Source organism: Manis javanica, chromosome 2 (assembly GCF_040802235.1).
Source record: "Manis javanica isolate MJ-LG chromosome 2, MJ_LKY, whole genome shotgun sequence".
Taxonomy (NCBI): domain Eukaryota; kingdom Metazoa; phylum Chordata; class Mammalia; order Pholidota; family Manidae; genus Manis; species Manis javanica.
In genome coordinates, this window is record NC_133157.1 from 122226999 (window position 1) to 122251909 (window position 24911).

Consider the following 24911-nt stretch of genomic DNA (forward strand, 5'->3'; position numbering starts at 1 on the left):
GAGCTGTTGCCCAGGGGGTTAGTGCGGCTGGAGTTCCCTGGAATTTCCAGCTGCTGGACTGTGACCTGGGATGCTTCTGTCCAGCTTTGGGGTCCCTGTCCCTTTAAGACTTTCAAAAGGCACTCACTTTTCTTTGTCACAGGGGCACCAGCTTCGGAACCTGCTCACAGGTCCTACTGTCCTGCTTCCCTAGTTTCCAGCACCCCACGCATGCACTGTGTCTGCGCTCTGGTGTGGATGGCTAGGTCTGCGTGTTTAGCAGTCCTTGGTTCCCTCTCCCTCCCCATTCCGACTCCTCTTCTCCCGCCGGGAGCTGGGGTGAGAGACGCTTGGGTCCCGCCAGGCTGCAGCTTGTATCTTACCCCTTTCACCAGGTGCTGGGTTCTTGCAGGTGTGGATGTAGTCTGGCTGTTGTCCTGTGTCTTCTGGTCTCTCTTTTAGGATTAGTTGTATTTTCAAAAATATATATGTTTTTGGGAGGAGATTCCCACTGTCCAACTCACACTGCCATCTTGGCTCCCCTCTATTTTACATGTTTTAAAAAATGAGTTATCTTATGTATTGGGGTGGGAGATCCTTTAATTTAATTGCAGCTTGCCATCTTAGCCCAGAAATATCTTGGCATGGTTTTCAGTTCCCTTGCCTTTGGAAGCCCCTAGTGCTAATTTTCTATTTGTGCACCTGATCAGGTCAGGATTTCCATTATGCCATGGAATGCTTGTTTCTCTGAAGTATTATACTAATTTGGTCAAGTTGAAACCAATTATCATATGTAATATAGGGCAAAGTCTGGAATTCTGCAAATTGACAGTCATAGAAATAATAGTTCCTGTTGCAGCCCAGCTATTCTGTGTGGTCCTTTAGCTATGGAATTAACTAAGGAATAAAATTAGACACTGAGTCTGGTGATTGTGTTGGCTGCAGAAGAGAGGGAACACAGTTACTTTGGGGAGGTGGGCTGGCTTTTTCTTGTTCAGCACCCCACAAAACACCTATGGTGGAGGTAATGGCTATTTCTATCATGCACAATTAAGGCAGGCAATTTGATTGACCCCACTCCTGCTTAGGGAGTACTGTGATATGGACTGTCTTGTAGTGTGAATTTGTTTTCCTACAGTAACTTACTTCCTCTGCATCTCTCACAGTAGCTGAAGAGTATTTGCACTTACAGGGTGCACATAAAATATCCACACTCCTTGCTTCATCAGTTTTGTGACCCAGCCCATAAATTCAGATGTCCAAAGGGGTTGAAGTTGACCAGATGGATTATTTCAAATTGCTGGCAGCAATTGAAACTCTTTTTAAAAACTATTTTAATCAGTTTCACATAGTGAAGGTTTTTGCAATTGGACGTATATTTTTCTTTTTGTCAGTTCCCACATAGTGAGGGAGGAGTAATGGCCAACTGCTGTGTCCTAAACATGGGTCATATAGTAGGAAGCATTCTAAATTTTTATTCCGATTGAAAAGTAACTACATGCTCGTTATGCAAAATTTGACAAATGCTGAAAAGAATAAAGAAGAAAAAGTCAACCATAATTCCACCACCTACAGATAATGACTGTTAAACATCTTAAATAATATTTATACCTACTTTTATCTTCTGTGCATTTTATTTTATTAAGGTATCATTGATATACACTCTTATGAAGGTTTCACAAGAAAAACAATATGGTAACTTCATTCACCCTTATTATCGAGTTCCCCCCCATGCCCCATTGCAGTCACTGTCCATCAGTGTAGTAAGATGCCACAGCGTGCCTATTTGTCTTCTCTGTGCTAAACTGTCTTCCCCGTGACCCCACACACACCAGGTGCACTAATCATAATACCCTTCAATCCCCTTCCCCCTCACTCCCCACCTGCCCGTTAGTAATTCCCCTCCACTTTGGTAACTGCTAGTCCCTTCTTGGAGTCTGTGAGTCTGCTGCTATTTTGTTCCTTCAGTTTTGCTTCATTGTTAATACTCCATAAATGAGGGAAATCATTTGGTATTTGTCTTCCTCTGCCTGACTTATTTCATTGAGCATAATTCCCTCTAGCTCTGTCCATGTTGTTGCAAATGGTAGGATTTGTTTCTTTCTTATGCCTAAATAATATTCCATTGTGTACATGTACCACATCTTCTTTATCCATTAATCTACTGATGGACAGTTAGGTTGCTTCCATATCATGGCTATTGTAAATAGTGCTGCAATAAACATAGGGGTGCATATGTCTTTTTGAAATTGGGCTCCTGCATTCTTTGGGTAAATTCCTAGGAATGGAATTCCCAGGTCAAATGGTATTTCTATTTTGAGTTTTTTGAGAAACTTCCATATTGCTTTCCACAATGGTTGAACTAGTTTACATTCCCACCAGCAGTGTAGGAGGGTTCCCCTTTCTGCCCATCCTCACCAGCATTTGTTGTTCCTATTCTTTTCTGTGTTGGCCATCCTAACTGGTGTGAGGTGTTACCTAATTGTGGTTTTTATTTGCATTTCCCTGATAATTAGCAATGTGGAGCATCTTTTCATGTGTCTGTTGGCCATCTGAATTTCTTCTTTGGAGAAGTGTCTGTTCATATCCTCTGCCCATTTTTTAATAGGGTTATTTGCTTTTTTGAATGTTGAGGCATTTGAGTTCTTAATATATTTTGGATGTTAACCCCTTGTTGGATATGTTGTTTACAAATATATTCTCCCATACTGTAGGATGCCTTTTTGTTCTGCTGATGGTATCCTTTTCTATACAGAAGCTTTTTAGCTTGATATAGTCCTGTTTGCTCATTTTTGCTTTTGTTTCCCTTGCCTGAGGAGTTGCATTCGTGAAAAAGTTGCTCAAGAGATTTTGCCTATGTTTTCTTCTAAGAGTTTTATGGTTTCATGACTTACATTCAGGTCTTTGATCAATTTTGAGTTTACTTTTGTGTGTGGGGTTAGACAGTCATCCAGTTTCATTCTGTTACATGCAGCTGTCCAGTTTTGCCAACACTAGTTGTTGAAGAAGCTTTCATTTCCCCATTGTGTGTCATTCCCCATCCATGGCTCCTTTATCATATATTGATTGACCATATGCTTGGGTTTATATCTGGGCTCTCTAGTCTGTTCCATTGGTCTATGGGTCTGTTCTTGTGCCAGTACCAAATTGCCTTGATTACTGTGGCTTTGTAGTAGAGTTTGAAGTCAGGGAACGTAATCCCCCCAGCTTTATTCTTACTTCTCAGGATTGTTCTGGCTATTTGGGATCTTTTGTGGTTCCATATGAATTTTAGAACTGTTTGCTCTAGTTCGTTGAAGAATGCTGTTGGTATTTTGATAGGAATTGCATTGGCTCTGTAGATTGCTTTAGGCAGGATGGCCATTATGACAATATTAATTCTTCCTATCCATGGGCATGGTATGTGTTTCCATTTATTGGTATCTTTAATATCTCTCCTGTGAGTGTCTTGTAGAGTTCAGGGTGTAGGTCTTTCATTTCCTTGGTTAGGTTTATTCCTAGGTATTTTATTCTTTTTGATGCAATTGTGAATGGAATTATTTTCCTGATTTCTCTTGCTGCTAGTTCATCATTAGTATATAGGAATGCAACAGATTTCTGTGTATTAATTTTGTATCCTGCAACTTTGCTGAATTCAGTTATTATTTCTCGTAGTTTAGGAGTGAATTCTTTAGGGTTTTTATATGTACAATATCATATTGTCTGTAAATAGTGACAGTTTAACTTGTTCCATGCTGATTTGGCTGCCTTTTATTTCTTTTTGCTGTCTTCTTGCCGTGTTAGAACCTCATTTACTATGTTGAATAAAAGTGGTGAGAGAGTGGGCATCATAGTCTTGTTCCCAATCTCAGAGGAAAAGCTTTCAGCTTTTTGCTGTTAAGTATGATGTTGGTTGTGGGTTTGTCATATATGGCCTTTGTTATGTTGAGGTACTTGCCCTCTATACCCATTTTGTTGAGATTTTTTATCATGAATGGATGTTGAATTTTGTCAGATGCTTTTTCAGTGTCTATAGAGATGATCATGTGATTTTGTCCTTTTTTTTTTTTGATGTGGTAGACGGTGTTGATAGATTTTCAAATATTGTACCATCCTTGCATCCCTGGAGTAATCCCACTTGATCATGATGGATGATCTTTTTGATGTATTTTTGAATTCAGTTTGCTAATATTTTGTTGAGTATTTTTGCATCTATGTTCATCAGGGATATCGGTCTGTAATTATCTTTTTTGGTGGGGTCTTTACCTGGTTTTGGTATTAGAGTGATACTGGCCTCATAGAATGAGTTTGGGAGTATTCCCTCCTCTTCTACTTTTTGCAAAACTTTAAGGAGGATGGGTATTAGGTCTTCACTAAATGTTTGACAAAATTCAGTGGTGAAGCCATCTGGTCCAGGACTTTTGTTCTTTGGTTGTTTTTTGGTTACCAATTCAATTTCATTCCTGTTAATTGGTCTGTTCAGATTTTCTGTTTCTTTCTGGGTCAGCCTTGGAAAGTTTTTGTCTAGAAAGTTGTCTGTTTCTTCTAGGTTATCCAGTTTGTTGGCATATAATATTTCATAGTATTCTCTCTGTGTGTATTTCTGTGGTGCCTGTAGTGATTTTTCCTTCTCATTTCTGATTCTCTTTGTGTATGTAGACTCTCTTGTTTACTTGATAAGTCTGGCTAGGGGTTTATCTATTTTGTTAATTTTCTTGAAGAAGCAGCTCCTGCTTTTCATTGATTCTTTTATTGCTTTATTCTTCTCTCTTTATTTCTACACTAATCTTTATTATGTCTGTCCTTCTACTGACTTTGGGCCACATTTGTTCTTGTTTTTCTAATTTCATTAATTTTGTGTTTAGACTGTTCATACTGGGTTGTTTTTCTTTCCTGAGGTAGGCCTGTATTGCTGTATACTTCCCTCTTAGCACAGCCTTTACTGCATCCCATAGATTTTGCGGTGTTGAATTATTGTTTTCATTTGTCTCCATATATTGCTTGATGTCTGTTTTTATTTGGTCATTGCTCCATTGATTATTTAGGAGCATGTTATTAACCCTCCATGTGTTTGTGGGCTTTTTCATTTTCTTTGCATAATTTATCTTTAGTTTCATACCTTTGTGGTCTGAGAGTCTGGTTGGTACTATTTCAGTCTTTTTGAATTTTCTCAGGCTCTTTTTGGGGCCTAATATATGATGTATTCTTGAAAATGTTCCATTTGCACTTGATTAGAATGTGTATCCTGTTGCCTTAGGATGGAGTGTTCTGTAGATGTCTGTTAGGTCCAGCTATTCTAATGTGTTGTTCAGTGCCTCTGTCTCCTTACTTATTTTCTATCTGGGGGATCTGTTCTTTGGAGTGAGTGGTGTGTTGAAGTCTCCTAAAATGAATGCATCACTTCTGTTTCCCCCTTTAATTCTGTTAGTATTTTTTTCACTTATGTAGGTGCTCATGCATTGGGTGCATAGATATTTATAATGGTTTCTTTTTGGACTGACCTCTTTATCATTATGTAATGTCCTCCTTTGTCTCTTGTGACTTTCTTTGTTTTGAAGTCTGTTTTGCTGACACAAGTACTACAACACCTGTTTTTTTCTCCTTATTAGTTACATGAAATATCTTTTTCCATCGGTTCACTTTTAGTCTGTATGTCTTTGGGTTTGACGTGAGTCTCTTGTAGGCAGCATATAGATGAGTCTTGTTTTTTATCCATTGAGTGAGTCTTTTGATTGGTACATTCAAACCATTTGTATTTAGGGTGATTATCAATAGGTATGTACTTACTGCCATTTCAGGCTTTAGATTCATGGTTACCAAAGGTTCAAGGGTAATTCTCTTACTATCTGACAGTCTAATTTAACTCACTTAGTATGCTATTACACAATATAAAGGTTCTTTTTTTCTCTTCCTTTTTCTTCCTCCCCCATTCTTTATATATTAGATACCATATTTTGTACTTCTTTATCTATCCCTTGCCTGACTTTGGGGTAGTTAATTTGATTTTGCATCTGCTTTGTAATTAGTTGTTCTACTGTAGTTTATTACCTCTGGTGACAGCTCTTTAGCCTTAGAAAAACTTTCTTCTATAGCAGTCCCTCCAAAATACACTGTAGGGACAGTTTGTGGGAGGTAAATTCTCTTAGCTTTTGCATATCTGGAAATTGTTTAATCCCTCCTTCAAATTTAAATGATAATCTTGCCGGAGAAAGTATTCTTGGTTCGAGACTCTTCTGTTTCATTGCATTAAATACATCATGCCTCTCCCTTCTGGCCTGTAAGGTTTCTGCTGAGAAGTCTGATGATAGCCTGATGGACATTCCTTTGTATGTGATCTTATTTCTCTCTCTGGCTGCTTTTAATAGTCTGTCCTTATCCTTGATCTTTGCCATTTTAATTACTATATGTCTTGGTGTTGTCTTCCATGAGTCCCTTGTGTTGGGAGATCTGTGCACCTCCATGGCCTGAGAGACTATCTTCTTCCCCAGATCCGAAAGTTTTCAGCAGTTACCTCCTCAAGGACACTTTGTGTCCCCTTTTCTCTCTTCTTCTTCTGGTATCCCTATAATGCGAATATTGTTCCGTTTGGAATTGTCACACAGTTGTCTCAATATTCTTTCATTCCTAGAGATCCTTTTCTCTGTCTCTATGCCTCAGCTTCTTTGTATTCCTCTTCTATAATTTCTTTTCAATTTACCGTCTCCTCTACCTCATGTGATCTGCTTTTAAATCCCTCGATTTTATGTTTCATTTCAGATATTGAATTCCTTAATATTGAATCTCCATCCTGAATTTGTCCCTGAGTTCTTGAATATTTTTCTATACCTCCATGAGGATGTTTATGATTTTTATTTTGAAATCTGTTTTAAGAAGATTGATGAGATCGGTTTCACTTGATCCTTTTTCTGGTGTTTGTGGGATTTTGGTTTGAACCAGGTTCCTTTTACATTTCATGTATGTAGGTGGAGCCCTCTCTAGTGCCCAGAAGCTCTACTGTCTGGAGCTGCTCAGCCCTCAGCGTGATGCTGGCTGTCACAGGGGAGCAGCGACACAGGGAGGTGCCTGGGGGGAGGAAAGGCCTGTTTCCTGCTTCCCGGGTGCTATGCCTGTCTCCACTGCCAGAACCAGTGGGCCGAGTGCACATGTGTAGGCCTCTATGCTTTGTGTTTGTAGCTGTCGTAGACAAGGCCTCCCTGTGACTGGCCTGAAGCCAGAGCAGGGGCTTCTTGTTTGCGATCCAGGTGCAGGCTGGCTGGGAGGAAGTCACAGCAGGGTGTGTATTATGGTGGGGGGCCTCAGGGCTGTGTAGCAAGCCAGGGTGATGGAGCACCTGAAGTTCCTGAAAATTCCTCCACCTGCTGAGCAGAGTGCTCCTGGACAGTTTTGTCCACTATCCTTTCTCCTGAGCAGTAAGCTCTGTTCAATCTGTGCCCCCTTAGCAGCCCTCTCGCTGTGGGAGGTTAAGTCTCTCAGACTTCCTGCCTTTCTTTTGTTCCAGGGCAGCCGGATGTGGATCCCAGTTTTCCAGAAGTGGCTGGAATGTCAGTCTCTCCAGATATTCTACCTGGTTTAGCTTTCCAACCCCACTAATCTCCAGAGCACCATGCAGTGTAGGTTTGTGCTCCCAAAGCAGATCTCCATGGCTGGGTGTTCAGCAGTCCTAGGCTTCCACCCCCTCCCCACTCCGTTTCTCTTCTTCCCTTGGTGAGCTGGGGTGGGGGAAGGGCTTGGGTCCTGCCTGATCATGGCTTTGGTACGTTACCCTGGTTCATGAGGTCTGCTCTTTTCTCCAGGTGTATGCAGCCTGGTGCAGCCTTCTTTCCTGTTGCTCTTTTAGGATTAGTTGTATTAACTATATTTTCGTATTATATGTGGTTTTGGGAGGATGCCTCTGTCTCACCTCTCACTCTGCCATCTTTAATCCTTCAGGTGAAGTCTATGTATATTTTTACAGTGCTGAACTTATACTTCATTTATTTAGTTTTGTACCTTTTGTTTTTATACCAGGGTTTCTCAACAGTGGTACTGAATTTTAGTCCAGGTAACTCGTCATTGTGGGGTGCTATTCAGGAATTGTAGCTTGTAAGCAGCATCCTGACCTACCTCTGGATGCCAGTAGCATTCTTCCCTCCAGTGTCTTCAGATATTGTAAAATTGTCCTAGGTTGAGAACCACAGTTTTACTATTAATTTTACAACATAAGTACACCCTCCTGCTATTATAGGCTTCATAAGTATAATTTTTAGTAGCTGCATAGTATTCTCCCGTAAATGTCATCTTCAGTCTTATATTTTGAGTGTGACCTTGGCTGTCATTAGTACCCATAGCTTTGTAAAAATTATTCTATGTGTAGGTAAATATATCCTATAATTTACTGATAGGAGTATTTTTTTAATTGTAAAAAACTCATAACATTTACCATTGTAATCATTTTTAAGAATACAGTTGGATAGTGTTAATTACATTTGCATTGGTGTGGTACAGATCTTCATACTGATAGGAGTATTTACTAGTGAAATGCTGTAAGTAATGATTTCTGATTTATTTTCATGAAAGAATTTGCCTTTTAAGGTATGTTTGTTTTGTTAAAGAACATGAGAAATAGTGGTTAAGTATTGCTGATATTAAATGAATGCCTTAAATTAAGTTAAAGCTTAATTTATATAATACATTTCTATAAATAATATTTTATGTGCTGTTATAGATACCACTGTTTGGAATCATGTCATCAGATTCTGCTGATCCTTTCTACTGGATGAGAGTCATTCTTGCATCCAACAGAGGTCTGTACTTCTTTTCTTTTGCCTCCATGGTAGTACTGACGGCAAATAAATCTGGAAAAGTAGAAACAACTATTTTTGATGTCTACAGGGAGGGGAAAGATATGCTAGAATAAACTCATTACCTAGGAGAAGAGACCAACATGTAAATAATTACAAAACTATGTATTTATTGTAATAATAGAAATATGTACAGAGAACAGAGGTGCGACAAGGAATGGAATGCTTAGTACTGTTAAAGCCTTGGTCTTCCATCCTTTTATGGGTTGTGTTTCCTTTGAGAATCTAATTAAATGTATATATACTCTAAGAAAAGTGTGTATGTACTCATACACATGGATTTTGCATAGTATCTAAGGAAGTTCATGGACCCTTGGAAGCCTGTTTTTGGATTTTTGATGAGACTGAAAGACCCCAGCCTACAGTGTCAGGGAGGAGGTGAGGCTGGAAGAGCATTTGTTCTGGAGTTTGGGGTGTGTGTTGGGGAGGCCTGAGCTGACACACACCTGTGTAGGCAACATGGGGTGATGCTGGTCAGTGAGGCTGAGGAGAGAGGCAGGGACTGGATTGTGAGGGCCTTTTTGGTAATTTTTTTAGATTAAGAAAATAGTATTTGATTATTATTAAAAATGCACCATTTATATGCAGGTTTATATAAAGCTGAAAGCAAAAATCTCAGTAGTAACTCTTGGGAAGATAATAGATTTTGGTGAATATCTCTCCAGACCTTTTGTCTGCATGTACATTCACATGTGTTTTTACATATAAATTCACATTTACAAATAAATTTAAATAATTTTTTTCTTTTTTTTTTACTAAAAGATAAGATATACTACACAACTATTTTGCTAGTTGCTTGTTTATGTACTATCTTGGGTGAGATACTTGATTTAATGGGCATATAGTATTTCTTTATATGGACATGTCATGATTTATTTAATCATTCATTCTGCAAATACTTACTGAGGTCTTAATATGTGCCAAGCTTTGTGCTAGGTGCTGCGATGAAAGCAATAATCAAGACAATGACTCTGTTGTTGTGGAGTTTATATTACTCTATTTGGGGAGGTAGACTCTACATGAAGTATATTTGGGATGTAGTCAGGACATTTGAGCAGGCATGTGCAGGACATCAGAAATAAGACTATGTGAAGAACTGGGGGAAAAACATTTTAGGAAATAAGTGCAAAGGCCCTGAGATGGGAGTGTGCTTAATGTGTTCAGAGAGCCGTGAGGAGTTAGTGTGGCTAGAAGGAAATAAGCCAAGGGAAATATGGAAGGACATGATGTTGCAGTTGAGTCCAAGAGCCAGATCATGAAGGGCTTGGAGACAAAGTAAGGACTGTATTTAAAGTATGGTTCCAGATCATTAAGGTCCTCTTCTGTCATACATTTAGTTATTTCCCAATTTTATATCTTTATAACCAGTGCTACCATGAATGTTACCACATTCTTCTGTAATTTTTAAATAGAATTAATTTATAGAAGCCTAACTGTTTGTTTAGAAGGTTACATTTAACCTTTTGACAGATAATGCTAATTATCTTCCAAAGGGGTTTTATTATTTTACACAGTGGTGCCACATAAGGATGACTTTCTCTACTACCAGGATATTATTAGTTGTTTAGTCTTTGTCAGTCAGACAGGTAAAAATTGGTATCTGTTTTTTTATTTTGTATTTCTTTATGTATTGGTGAGCTTGAACACCATTTTATATTTTTATTGACTATTCTTCTGTGAATGAACTTGTTAGAAATAATAGAAAATTACTGACTGGTTTACACACACAAATTGAATTTATTGGAAAGATACTGGCTATTTTATATAATTCAAAGAGGAGGTAGAACAGGTAAGCCTTGGGGAAAGTGGACCAGGGCAGCCTTCAGACCTCACCAGCAGGGGTTGCAAACCCTATTTTTGTGATTTAGCTCCAACAACTCCTGGGTTCTTTGGTTCTTAATTCAAAATTCCAAGTTATCAGAATTTACTCAGGCTCAACTTTGATTAGGGTTTCAGGGTTACATGGCACAGATTTGGGTGCTGGGTTCCTTTCCTGTGTTGTCAGTATTTTCCCCAGAAAGGGCATCATTGACAGCAGCCACGTCATGTATCTCTTTAGTATTTATATTTCCTTTTTCTGTTGATTCATTTTTTAAATTGATTTGTAAGAACTCTTTGTGTTTTAGAGATATGAGGTCTTTGTCATTTGTATTTTAATATTTTTCTTTTAACTATTGTGCTGTCTCTGGGCACATAGAAGTTTCCTATTTGTATCTAATCATATTGTCCATTTTTTCATTTTGGCATCTAGGTTTTTTATCATGCTTAGAAAGGCTTTTTCTTTCCCAAGATTATAAGCATACTCAGTTCTGGTACTTTAATCATTTGTCTTTTATGGTTATATTCTCTATACATCTGGCCTTTGTTTTCATGTAAATCACAAGGTAAGGAATCTAGGTTTAATTTTCTATAAATGGCCAGTCACTTGCCATGGTCCATTTATCCTTCTTTTCCCTGCTGATTTGAGGCACCATATTTCCTATATGAAATATTCATTAAAGCTTGATTGAATTTATTTTTGGACTAGATCCATTTGACAATTATAAATTTTGGTGATTTGACTTAAAAAAAAGTCTATACCTACCCACTGGTTTTTACAATGAGAAAGTGTTTTTATCTTTTACTGTTGAAAAAGTACTTGAGAAAACATGAAGATCTTGTAAGATGGAATCTTTTCTTATATTAATAAGCCAGGATTTAAGGTTGTGATGTGATGAAATAACCAGAAACATAGTCTTGACCATGTAGAATCAGTTCTAATGTTACCTTATACCCTTGGTTTTCTTATTTTTCACTCTAAGTGCAGTACATATTTTCTGTGAAGAAAGACTTAGAAAATAGAGGCAAAAAGACCAAAAATCACTCATAATCCCAGGGGTAAAAACAATAATATAAACATCTTGACAACCAGACTGAAATAACAGGAAACTTGTTTTTCCACCTAAACATTAAATGAAATCAAGCTGTACATACTGTTTTCAAGTATCTTTTTCTAGTCTCTGTGTCATGAACATTTTTCATGCCACTAAATATTCTACAACACTGATTTAGATGACTTTTATGTAATTCTAGATTTTGAATTAGAAAGCCACAGATATTCTTAAACATCATTTAATTTGGGGGCTTGGCATGTAACATTTCTATTTTGCACTGAAATAAAATGTTTAGTGTAAGTTTTAAAAATGATGATTTAGACAGAAGTCTTGGGAGATCAAGATTAGAATTTACAGAACTTTACATTTTATAGTATTTATGATAATTTTGATTTGATATACTGTTGCAAGGTTATATTAATAAATGAGAGTCTTTCTTTAGCAGTTAATTTTAAGGAAGGAAAATTTGCTTGTTAACATTTATGTGTACATTTCAATAAATATAATTAGGGACTGGGATGTGCCTAAATTAATCTACATTGGATATAGTAGAGATTATTTACTTCATTCCCCTTTCTTTATAGGAACGTTAATGGAATTGGGTATCTCCCCAATTGTAACATCTGGTTTGATTATGCAGCTGTTAGCTGGAGCCAAAATCATTGAAGTTGGAGATACACCCAAAGACAGAGCTTTATTCAATGGAGCCCAGAAACGTAAGCTTTAATACAGTCGAAGAGCCTTTTCCAAATTTGAGAGTATTGTGGTAAAGATGCTTTCCTAGTCTTTTTTGTCTTTGGTTGTAAGCATGTACTCCTTTTCCCCCAATTTTGTCAGTATTTGGTATGATCATTACCATTGGGCAAGCCATTGTGTATGTCATGACGGGCATGTATGGGGATCCTGCCGAAATGGGTGCTGGAATCTGCCTCCTTATCATTATTCAGGTAAGAAATCCAATTTTTCATGTGTAGAAAACAAAAGACCTTGATTCCTTTTTTCTTTTCTAATAATTCTTTAGATGATTGATATATTCATTTTCTTCCAATTATCTAATTATAATATTTTGATTATTGAAGTGATGTATAGATTGTGTTGATGTAAAAAACATTTATTCCAGTAGCCTCATAGCTTCATGATATAAAAGAAGTGTGAATTAACTGTATTTCATTAATTGCACATTTTTCACATTTTGATGTCTGAAATCAGGATTTCTTACAGTTGATAGTATCTTAACAGTTGCTTGCCAGTAGGTGGCAGTCATGACAGTAATCATTGTGAGAATCATTGTGAGAAACAGGTGAGAAATTTTTAATGGATTATCAGGCTCTGTGGTAGTTTTCTGGGCCCCAGTGAGTCCCCATTTAGTGTAAGGAATCTTTCTTTAAAGAATAGCATTGTCCTTATGTCTCCACTTAAAAAATACTTGATTGGCAAATTTATAACCTTTGGGAAACTGGGGGAAGAAGAGCTTCACTGGTTGGGGAGAGAAGGTTGCCTGAAAACTGGTTTTGCTCTCTTGGTGCTTAGGTGCTCTCCATGTGCTTTGGCGTTGCTGAGGATACCAATATAACAACTGCTGCCTTGTTTTGCCTCTATGTTAGCATTTGCTTTATGAAACCTATAGTTTAGACTAACCCTGCCTTTTAAAAGACACCCAGAATTGGCATCTAGTTCTTTGAACATTATGCATTAGTAACATTTTTCTACTATTTTAGTAAGGATATAATTAGATTCATAAGCAACCCCAATTGACCAGTTCTGGGTAAGTTGAAGAAAGTATTGACTTCTTGTGGAGTCAGTCAGGAATTTAAATTGATAAAATTTTTGTTTTTCAGTATAAGAAATCAAGGAATAGTTGTATTCCAGGAAGGATACAGTGGATATATACTAATTTAATTTGTTTACATAATTTCTCATGTACATATATTTGTCTTGTGGTTAATTTTTCTAGTGCTAATGCTTAGAGAATTTTTTCATGTGTGAACGTAGAAGAGTCCTACTTGTGTCTCTTAAAGGCATTGCTAACATTGAATATATGCAGACATGCTGAAGAGACAGGATTGGATCAGTGTGTTTTCACCCAGAAACAGAGGTTTTGAAAATTGTTTGCATGCTGTTATGTAAAGTGTTTCTCACTTTAATTATTCTTGCTTCATTCACATGGTCAGTGTCTTTCAGCTAGTGAGTTTTGAAATCTAAATAGGTCTTGATTAAAATTTTAAAAAAAGAATAGGAAATATCAGTGTGCATGGCACATAGTGAAGGTAAGTATTGTATTGTTTTATCAAACTAAGTTGTGTGTGTGTGCATGGGCAGGATTGAAATAGCAAGTGCTATTTTTATACCTGCTTTAGAAATGTATATGTACTGGACATTCTACAAGACCATGCATTTAGTGTTCAGTTTTATTGCTTATTGTAGTCAATGAGATGCTGTAACTTCGGGCTTTTCATTTCCTTCTAGGCATGCATGCTTTTTACCAGCTTTTATCCTACTCCTTTAATTATAGAAACCATTCCTCACTTAGGTTCCTCTATAATTCCTTTCTCTAATTAAAAAAATATGAGTTTGACTTTCACAGGATATCCAGGAATTGCTTTATAGTCTGATGGTCATTGGTCTGGACAGGCAGTTTGGAGAATTAGAGTGTTTGAGAGCTGCCTGTGTGACTTTGGACAAGTCAATCAGAAGCCCATGATAATACTATTTGGTTGGCTGATAGTTTGTGGACAGCTGTTTTTCCCTATTGGGTTTCTGTATTTATGATTGGGAGTATTTATTTACTTTTTAGTTACATTGTCAAAACAAAATCTCAGTAGTAAGTCCTAACTTCTCTCTTACCTTGTCAAAACATTACACTTGATTTTTAAACAATAAGGGGATCATGAGCTCTCTTAGAAGCTCTGAGAATTGTACGCTTTCTCCAGTTCACTGAAAGCCAAACTAAAAGACTGTAAATAGATAGTTAGGCTCTGTACAGCTATGGAAATGACAGTTCAGGAAAAAAATCTAAGGTAAGCATGCTTAGAGTGGGGTACTAGAGTTTACTTTTTTTTCTTAAGGGATATTGGGTAAACTGAGTAAAAAAGGAAGGTAGGGAGCTTCAGGGCTGGGAAGAATGGAAAGGGCATTTCCTCACTTTGTAGGAGGGTGTAGTTAAAAGTGAGGACAGATATGAGATTGGGGCATAGAAAGGCACTTTCTTCCCCTCTTGATTAGGTTACGGAAGGGCAGGGAAGAAGTCATGACCAAGGAGGTCACTTGCAAGGCTGTGGATTATTTTTAATTGATGCATGCTTTTACAGAAATGTATTCTCCAGGAGAAAAATTAAGAATTTTCAGTTTTATGTGAAGTTAGTAGGCTTTCTTTTTTTTTAAATTTTTCTTTTGGTATCATTAATGTACAATTACTTGAACAACATTATGGTTAGTAGACTCCCCCTATTATCATGTCCCCCTCACATACCCCACTACAGTCACTTTCCATCAACATAGTAAAATAGTATACTTTCATTTTTTTTAAAATTGTGTTTTAGAACATGGTGAACCCTTGTCTTCAGTTTACAGTGAATCTCTGTCACCATATGTTTAAAATGCATTTTTACATTGTTACAAACTGTGTACATATTTGTGCTCTACTTTTTGACTTACTTTATGTATAATATATATATATATAATATACATACAGTTGACCCTTGAACAACACAGGTTTGAACTGTGTGTCCACTTAAATATGGATTTTTCCTCCATTAAATACAGTAAGTACTGTAAATGTATTTTCTCTTCCTTACAATTTTCTTAGCATTTTCTTTAGCTTTTATTGTAAGAATAGAGTATGTAATACATGTAACATACAGAATATGTGTTTATCAGCTATTTATGTTATCTATAAGGCTTGCTGTCAACGGTAGGCTATTAGTAGTTGAGGACTCAAGTTATATGTGGATTTCAATTGCGTTGGGGGTGGTCGGCCCTAATCCCCAGCTTGTTCAAGGGTCAGCTCTACATAAAATATTATATATAATTCTTGAGCAGTGTGTCAACAGAGTTCACATGCTTGTCCTTTAATGGTAGCGTGCAGTTGTATCATTCACTGGCTTTCATTTGCAGTTTCTTGCTTTTATAAGTTCCACAACTGCGAACATTCTTGCTTTAGTGTGCTTTTCAGTGTCCCTCATTCAAACATCATAAGAGAAACTGTTCAGATGGTGTATAGACGTACTTTAAAAGTTGAAATGTCTACTTTATAATGTGACAGTATTCCCAGTCTTCTGATTCACAGAACTGGCTTCTGACTAAAGTAAAACTGGTGAAAAGATGCAGAGTCCTAGTAGTGTAACTGCCACGGCTAGGTGTTAGTACTGAGTGCCTGTACTTTGACAGTAGCTGGTGGTGTGCGTCTCCCTCCGGAGTTTATTCTTGCTTCAGCTCACTTGCATTTCTTTCCCCACAGTTGTTTGTTGCTGGTTTGATTGTGCTGCTGTTAGATGAGCTGCTACAGAAGGGTTACGGCTTGGGGTCTGGTATTTCCCTCTTTATTGCCACCAACATCTGTGAAACCATTGTCTGGAAGGCCTTTAGTCCCACTACTATTAACACTGGCAGAGGTACATTGCACAGACTGCACCTGCACGAGTTGGCTGGATGTGTGCTAAACAGTGATTGGCAATGAGCATACTTGCTGTCGCCCCAGGGTGCCATCCGGGGCACAGCTGACGCTAACTGTAAAAGTTAGTAAGAGAGACCTGTGGAGTGTGAGACACTACTTCAAACAGAATGACGCCTAAATTGTAGCCTCTGCTCATTAAAATTTCAGTGGTTGCAAAGAGATTAAAAAATTTTTATTTGCATAAGCCACTGCAGCAGAAGTCATTGCTTTGACTGATTTCAGCATTCCAAGAAGGATAAAAAGGTAGTGGATTACAATTTTTCAGATGGAAAGCTGTTACTTACTGTACCATCATACACTTTTGCTGCTTTTCTATTTGGCTTTGTAAGCACCTAAATTTTGAAATACTTCATTCTGTCTTTCCCCTTATCCATCTCCACTTCTCTCAAATGCCATCTCAGCTTCCTAATGGTTACCATGTAAACTGATCCCAGCCTTAAGAAAATAGCAGTGATTGTTTATTAATGTTCTTGGAAAAATGATGTTAAAGGCAAGCTTGATAATAAATCTCGATTCTGGCATCTTTATTCTGCTTTGCTGCTGCTTTGTTCCACCCCTAAAAATATCCTTTCCTTTCCTTAAAGTAGAGGAGAGGCAAATCATTATGAACTGAATATCTGCTTTGGTTTATTCTGCTCCAGCTGTTTTCCTCAAGAATAGTCTCTTGAGAAAACTTCAGATTTACACTAAAAAAGATAAATTTGCCTTAGTGATCTAAATATTTTTAGAAGCTCCACACATGGCTGTGTTATGAACATTGATAAATTTTTGGACTCATATTTTCTGCTGTGTACTTGAGTTTCAAGGTTATTTGTTTTGATCTTTGGGAGAACTTTGGATAGTGGTCTACAGTTCATTTCTGTTTTGACTTACCAGGTACCGAGTTTGAGGGTGCTGTCATAGCTCTCTTTCATTTACTGGCCACCAGGACGGACAAAGTCCGAGCGTTAAGGGAGGCTTTCTATCGTCAGAATTTACCCAATCTCATGAACCTCATTGCTACAGTTTTTGTGTTTGCTGTTGTTATATATTTTCAGGTAAGTATGCTTTCTTCACTGAACTAAGTGGAATGTAGATTTTTATTTTGCTCTTAAAAAGAAGAGTGCCATTTGAAATGTTAGTATCTGACAAGTCAGTGTTTCAAGATATAAGCAAGCAAATAATTCCATTCTTTGGTCCCTAAGGTGAAAAATGTTAGTCATTATGAAATAGCAAAGGATTTCTATTTCTGTGTCTCTGTAGAAGGGAAGATTGTTTGCACTGTCTTGTCATATAGCCTGCTGGTATTATTTTGCCTCTTATGTATATTCTTTACCCGATATATGTAGTTTCTTACTTGATTTTGATTTTTCAGGGATTTCGTGTTGACTTGCCCATTAAGTCTGCCCGGTACCGTGGGCAGTACAGCAGCTACCCCATCAAGCTCTTCTACACATCCAACATCCCCATCATCCTTCAGTCAGCCTTAGTGTCAAACCTGTATGTCATTTCCCAGATGCTGTCTGTTCGATTTAGTGGCAACTTCTTAGTAAATTTACTAGGACAGTGGGCCGTGAGTATTTTGTTATTTATTCTAAGTATTCAAATGTATTATTATTTGCATTTCATGGTTATACCTTTGACTGAGAGAGATGAACCATAATTGAAGCAGCTGCTAGAACCTTTTTTGGATTCACTTTCCCATAACAGAGTTTATCATTGATTGGAAGAAGTGTTAAGTGTGAAACTAAGATTGGCCAAGTACTTTTTTATTATTTTCCTGCCAAAGAAGCATTTTCAGATCTCTGTTGAGTGACCTGTTAGGTTAAAATCATGGTTGCTCTCATGAAAGTGACTCCCTGTTTTGCAATCTTTTCCCACTATAGCTGTCTAGAATAACTTTTTAAAAGAGCTATTTGCTGATTATATAGGCAATACTGAAATCATCCTTTCCTGTCTTAACCCGGTTTTTCATGGCCTGAATGGTAATAAACTGGTTTGGGGATAACTGAGCTGGAGATAGGCATGTAATTCATTACTGGATGGAAGGGAGTCCAGAGTTGCTAGAAATAGAATCCACTACATTTTGACTTGTTGTATAGATCCTGTCATCATAGCTTCTTCTAAAGCAACCCAGCCACATTGTTACTAAAGCGTGAGTTATTGTAGTATTGAATTTTGATTGGTTTAAACTCTATCACCTGATCAGGGAATATTCCCTCCTTAAAACTGTAGAATTAAAGACTAAGATCCTTTATTCTTTCACAGAATATGTAATTCTATAATTTGTCTTTCACCAAAGAATATTATTTTTTATAGCCATTATTCCTGAAATGTGGTGCTTATTCTATGCATTTATCTTAATATTCTGTCTTTTGCATTATTTAAGTTGTGGTGACGTATCTTTCTGCTTTTATGGAAGCTCACTCTTTTAAACTTAAAAGTTTAACAGGATAAGACAGAAACTCTTGAACATTAGTTGGAGGAACTGGGGTTCTCTTTATCCATAACACTCGTTTTTCATTTATTTGACAAATTACATGTGATGAGGGGAGGAGCAGCTTTTCCTTCCTAATGAGCTAATAATCCAGAAATAATTATGATGACTTCATAGTAATAAATGCATTGAGTGATATAGATTGTGTTGTGATCATAACTAAGATTCTTTTTAATGAGAGAATTACTGGAAAAGTGAATTAGTTTATAAGCAGTTCTCTTGATTGATTTGGGATTAGAGATTCTAGAACACAGTAGAGGAATCATTTGGAAATTGTAAATTCAGGAATCAGACATTTTCATTATTTTCCTCAAAAATTGCTTTCCCACCCCCATGCCCTAAAATTTTATTTAATATGAGGAAATACATGCTATTGCTATTTCTATTAATCTAAAAATTCTTAAATTTGTAGATAAAACTCCATTATAAATGCTATCAAAAAGCTGTTATTCCTTATAATATACAAATCATATAAAGCTTAGGCAGCAAGTTGTTAGTCTTCTGCCAATATTTCAATTGATTTCATTCTTAATATAATACTTTGAAGTAGAAAAATATGTTCCATATTGTTACACAGTTTAATTTTAGATTCACAATGTAATCAGAAATCGATTATAAATGTAGTCATATTCCTATCTTCAGGAAGAGGACAAGATTCTTCTTGTGGATGTATTATGAAGTTTTTAAAAATTGCTCTACTGTGTTAATACAGTCACATTGTCTTTTATGTAATAAATACTCACTGTATAATTTTGAAGAAGTAAAGATAGTAGACACAAAAGTAAATCCATAAGTTATATAGAATCATTAGCTGTAAGTGCTTTGAGCTTCAAACATTGTCATAATTGTTGAGTTTAAATTAAAGTTAGAAAAAGGTGCGTTTGACCAGTTAGGTTGACCATTTGTTCTTTTTATTCCTGTTTTGTAGGATGTCAGTGGGGGAGGGCCTGCTCGTTCGTACCCAGTGGGAGGTCTTTGTTACTATCTTTCTCCTCCTGAGTCCATGGGTGCCATATTTGAGGATCCTGTCCATGTGGTGGTTTATATCATCTTCATGTTAGGATCATGTGCATTCTTTTCTAAGACGTGGATAGAGGTGTCTGGTTCCTCAGCCAAAGATGTAAGTATTGGATTTATTTGAAAATAAAAAACATTTGTAATTTTTAGGTGTCAAAATGGTAATTGATACACTCTTAATAAGTACCATTGTAATTTAAATTTTAATCCATACATTATTAATGAGGTAGTGTCACCCCTGGAGGTTAAAAATAGTTGCTGGAAGGTGAAATCTTATTTTAATCTATTTCTTATATTTTACAGTGGTTTTTGCCCCTCCAAAAACTGAACTCTCCCTGACAAAGTCTTACTCCTTAGTGTTTAATATTTCTGTAGGGAGGTGATAATTAAAAACAGAGAAACAGTGGTTTAATGGGTGGGTAACATGGTCATGCAGCATTGTAGCCTCAGGTTGAATGGGAATGGTATGATGTGACAGTGCCTACTTCATGGTTCTTGTGTTTTACTTATCAATGTGTGTGAAACACTTTGCACAGAACCTGCTGGATAGTAAACAGGGAAATGTTAAGAGGTTGATTTTAAGTTGTTTTTGTCTTCGCAGGTAGCTAAACAGCTTAAAGAACAGCAAATGGTAATGAGGGGCCACAGAGATACCTCTATGGTTCACGAGCTCAATAGGTAAGGTCATTGGATTTAATTCTTGAAGCGAATGTGTGTGTGTGTGTGCGTTGTGTATGTGTGTATGCACACATACTTTTCAGTCTGTCATTTATTCTGAAATGCAATTCTTTATTTAAATTCATATTTGAATCATTTTTATTCTACTTCACACAAAAGAACCAAAATTTAATACAAAATTGAATTGTTCTCCATGTCAAAATTGAGATGTGAAGAATTATTTTAATGGAAATTGTGTTCCCTTTTCTGCTCAGCTCATTGTTAAAATGTTGTAGATCAGAAATTCTCATTGTTGGCTGCCTGCTTATACAATCACCTGGGAGTTTTGAAAAAATACCAGTATCCCACCTCTAGGAATTTACTTATTTCGTAGGTCCCAGGCATCAGTTTTTTGTGTTTTTATAACAGCTTTACTGAGATCTAATTCAGGTACCACTTAGTTCATTCATGTGAAGTGCACAGTGTAGTGGGTTTTTTTGTTTTTAGTATATTCAGAATGTGTGATCATTACAATGGAAATTTAAAAAACAGTTTCATCACCCAGAAAGAAACCTGGTACCTCATTCCTACCCCATCCTCCTGCCTTAGGCAATGTTGCCTATTCTGGACATTTCATATAAATGTAACATGATCTTTTGTGAATAGCTTCTTTCATTTAGCATGTTTTCAGGTTATCCATTTGTTAATAATACTCTTACGTATGGATATACCAGATTTTCTTTATCTGTTCATCATTTGATGGAAATTTTGGTGTGTTCCATGAATGATGCTGTTGTGAACATACTTGTACAAGTTCTGTGTAGATGTATGTTTTCATTTCTTCAGGAGTAGAATGTTGGGTCACATAGTAACTCTGTTTTTAACATGTTGAGGAACTGCTGAACTGTTTTCCAGAGGGCTGCACTATCCCCTCCCATCAGCAGTGTGTGAAGGTTCCAGCTGCTTCCCGCCCTCACTAGCACTCGTTCTTGCTGTTTGATTATAGTCACCTCATGGGTGTGAGGTGGTAATTCGTGTGGTTTTGCTTTGTTTGTCCCTGATGTGTAATCTTTTCCTATGTTTATTAACCATTTGTACATTTTCTTTGGAGAAATGTCTATCCAGATCTTTTCCTCATTTTTAATTAGGTCGTCTTTCTGTTACTGAGTTATAAGATTAAAAAACAAATATTTTGGATATGTCTTGTTAGCTATATGGTTTGCAAATATTTTGTCCCATTCTGTGGCTTGTCTTTTCATTTTTTTGATAGTGTTCTTAAATACAGTTTTAAATTTTGATGAAGTTCAATTTACCTAGTTTTTCTTTGTCTGCTTTGTCTGCTTTTGGTGTTGTATCTAAGAAACCATTGCTTCACCCATGAGGATTTATTTTTGTTTTGCTTTTAGGTCTGTGATCCACTTGGAGCTAATAAATTTATTTGTGTTTGGTGTGACATAGTCTTCCTTTGCATGTGGATATTCACTTGTTCCTAGAACTACTTGTTGAAAAGACATTAGTATTTTTATTTAAGTTTTGTATTTATTTAGAACATAGAATAGATGGCGTAGTAGTAGCGTAATGAACTTCCACTCATCCAAGTCAATCCAACTTCAGTAGTTACCATCCTACGTACTGCCATTCTTGTTTATATGCTGTCTTCCCACATTTTTTATCCTTTCTGGAGTATTTAAAATACAATCCCATTATTTTGAACAATTCTCCAGGTGATTCTAATGAGGAGCCAAGGTTGAATTACTGTTCAAAAGGATCATCCAAATCTTGTTATATAAATTTGATACTTAGAAAGCATTTTGAAATTTGTCTGCAAGAGGGAGCTAAGGGTTGCCCATTTTTAAGTGATTAAACATTTTAATACTTAAATCTCAGTTGAGGATTCTAATCTGCCATAAAAATCATGTATTGCCTTTTGTGGCTGTTTACTGGTTTCTAGACAGGAAGTCAAGCCGTTCCTTAAGCCACAGAGCTTTCATCAGTGTGTAGCCACGGGGTCCAGCTGCTCAGCCCGGAGGCTGCTCCTGGCTGGGTGAATCACGTTATGCTTCGGCGCGGCACTGCTGCTGCCCGTTACCCCTCCACCTTCCCTGTGCCTGACTCAGGGTTTTATCTTCTAGGTACATCCCCACAGCAGCTGCATTTGGTGGCTTGTGCATTGGTGCCCTGTCGGTGTTAGCTGACTTCCTGGGGGCCATTGGCTCCGGCACTGGGATCCTGCTTGCAGTCACGATTATTTATCAGTATTTTGAAATATTTGTTAAGGAACAGGCTGAAGTTGGAGGGATGGGTGCTTTATTTTTCTGAATGTTCCAGTATTTCTTTGTGTGCGTGTGAAAGGGAAGATATTTTGACACATCGTTTTTGTCAAATAATGCTGGTTCCCCTTTTCCTTCCCTCAGTTTGTTTTCAAGTGCTAACTGTCCCATTTCTGAAATGGGCACTGAGCTAAGCCTGTGTGCAGCATTAGTACCAGCTGCCTTAAAACTAAAGTTTACATTATTCGTTTAAAAACATACATGTAGTGTTGCCTGTGATGCTGGAAACCAGTGTACCCGCCTTGCCCATGTTCGGTTGTGACGGTAAGATGGTGACGTAGATGTTTTGCACACAATGTTCAAAATGCTCAGTATTCCAACTTGTTTAAAAATAAATGTAGTTCAGATGGCCACTTTCCAGTATTTTTTAGCTTAGTTAATGAGTTATGGAACATTTATATCTAATCTGTATTTTAGATATAATTACTTTTTATACTTTTGTAACTCATAGTATCCATGTTCCCACCCTCCCTTTTTATTTGTCCCTCTGAGAGCAGCTACTTAGCCCAGATGGGCAAAATGAAGCTTCAGTTACATCTGTCACTAGAAACAATTGCTTATAATTAATAACTCTTCCTGTTTTTCATTCTTCTTTCTTCCCAGTGACAGCAGTCTGTGCTCTTTTACTGTATTGGCTATGCCTTCGAATTCCAACAAGTCACTTGAGAATATTCTTTCAAGACACTAAGCCCCAGTTCTTTCTTTTAATCCCTAAAGCAAAGATCGAATTCTCAAGCAATGTCTGTAGTTCAGTAGGGGGTGAACAATGAGTAATTCAAGCTAGGAATTTGTGTATGTTGTACTTTATAGCAACAACATGAGTGTAAACAGTAGATAATAAACTTTTATTTAATAAAACTGTTTTGTTGGAAAAATTTTTAAAAATCTGGTATCAAATGATTTCTGACATTGTGTAGGTTCACTGTATTCATACAAAATCCATCATGAGATGCCTGTTGCACAAGGTCAAATGTAATTCAGTTTAGTGTTTAATCCTAAATATGGAGAGACAGTGGCCAATTTGAGGGTTCTCAGTTATGTCACTAACATTTGTAAAGAACAGGAGTACAGTGGTCTCAGGCAATAATAGCATCTTCTATTTGAAATAGCACAGTTCTTTATAAATAACTCATTTTTTTAAGTATTTGCTTTATTGTTTAAAGAGCAAACTTAATTTTTGGAAGACATCCTTTTCCATTCCTAATTTCTTACTAAAAGTGCAGAAAGTATATCTTCTTTAGCTTAAGATGACAAAGCCAGATAAGTACAGGGGAAAGTCAGTTCAAATAAAGGCAGGCAGAATGGTATAGTATCAACTGGAGAGCACCTCCTAATGGCCTCAGACCGCCGTTACCATGGAAGTACAGGCCGACCCAGTTTTACTATATCTATATGGAAGTTTCAAGGTGGAAATCAGGCCTTTTATAGACCTTCAGCTTTACAAGGTGACAAATTAACAGTGTCAGCCAATGAAAACATCCAGACTGGTAGTTCTCAAACTGACTTATTTTCCAAGCCTAGCCTTGATGTTTATACATAACATAGGTGGCATTAGGATTAGCTAGGTAGGATTTAGCTGAATTGAACCCTTAGGAAGAGAAAAAGGCAGAAAGGACAGGCAGTGGTTACATGTATCTCTCCTCCATCAACTAGGTTTTTCAATTTTGGCGGGTAACAGCTCTGGAAGAGCTGGTCTGTTTGGAAAGACTAGTCTGTGCTCCAGTTGTATATTTATATATGCCTTATCTCTTCTTGATTTTTGAGGGTAGTAACAAGGGAGATTATAGGATTTGGTCCTTGAGAGCTTAGGGAAGAGGATGAAGATCTCTGGAGAATCATGATGCCTTATGATTAAAAAAAGAGCTTTTATAAAAGGTTTAGAGGCATAGGGCAAGGCTATTATTAAGAGCAAGTAGTTGGGGCTTTATTTTCATGTTTACAGGGAGAGGAGACTTGATCTGTACAGTACCCTAGTTCCATAATTCATTCCATCATTGTTTAAAAAGTACAATATAAATATCTTATATTTTTGCTGATAAAAGTATGTCTGGATAAGATGGTGTCCCTGTAGACAAAGGAACTCTATTC

The 24911-nt window shown here is 37.0% G+C and overlaps 1 protein-coding gene across 6 annotated transcripts in view; it reads left to right on the top strand.

The window, feature by feature from the left end:
- SEC61A2 (SEC61 translocon subunit alpha 2) overlaps positions 1-23840 on the top strand; it is a 35763-nt gene extending 11923 nt beyond the window's left edge. For 3 of the 6 annotated variants that reach the window (XM_037001736.2, XM_037001734.2, XM_073229286.1), the window contains 9 exons: positions 8663-8741; positions 12256-12387; positions 12509-12618; positions 16128-16281; positions 17220-17380; positions 17698-17895; positions 19748-19939; positions 20438-20514; positions 22626-23840. In XM_037001736.2, the coding sequence (XP_036857631.1) occupies positions 8681-8741; positions 12256-12387; positions 12509-12618; positions 16128-16281; positions 17220-17380; positions 17698-17895; positions 19748-19939; positions 20438-20514; positions 22626-22812 (1272 nt within the window). In that variant the 5' untranslated portion in view covers positions 8663-8680 and the 3' untranslated portion in view covers positions 22813-23840. The other 3 variants (XM_073229287.1, XM_037001735.2, XM_037001737.2) reach the window with 3 other exon arrangements.
- The last annotated feature ends 1071 nt before the right edge of the window (positions 23841-24911 follow it).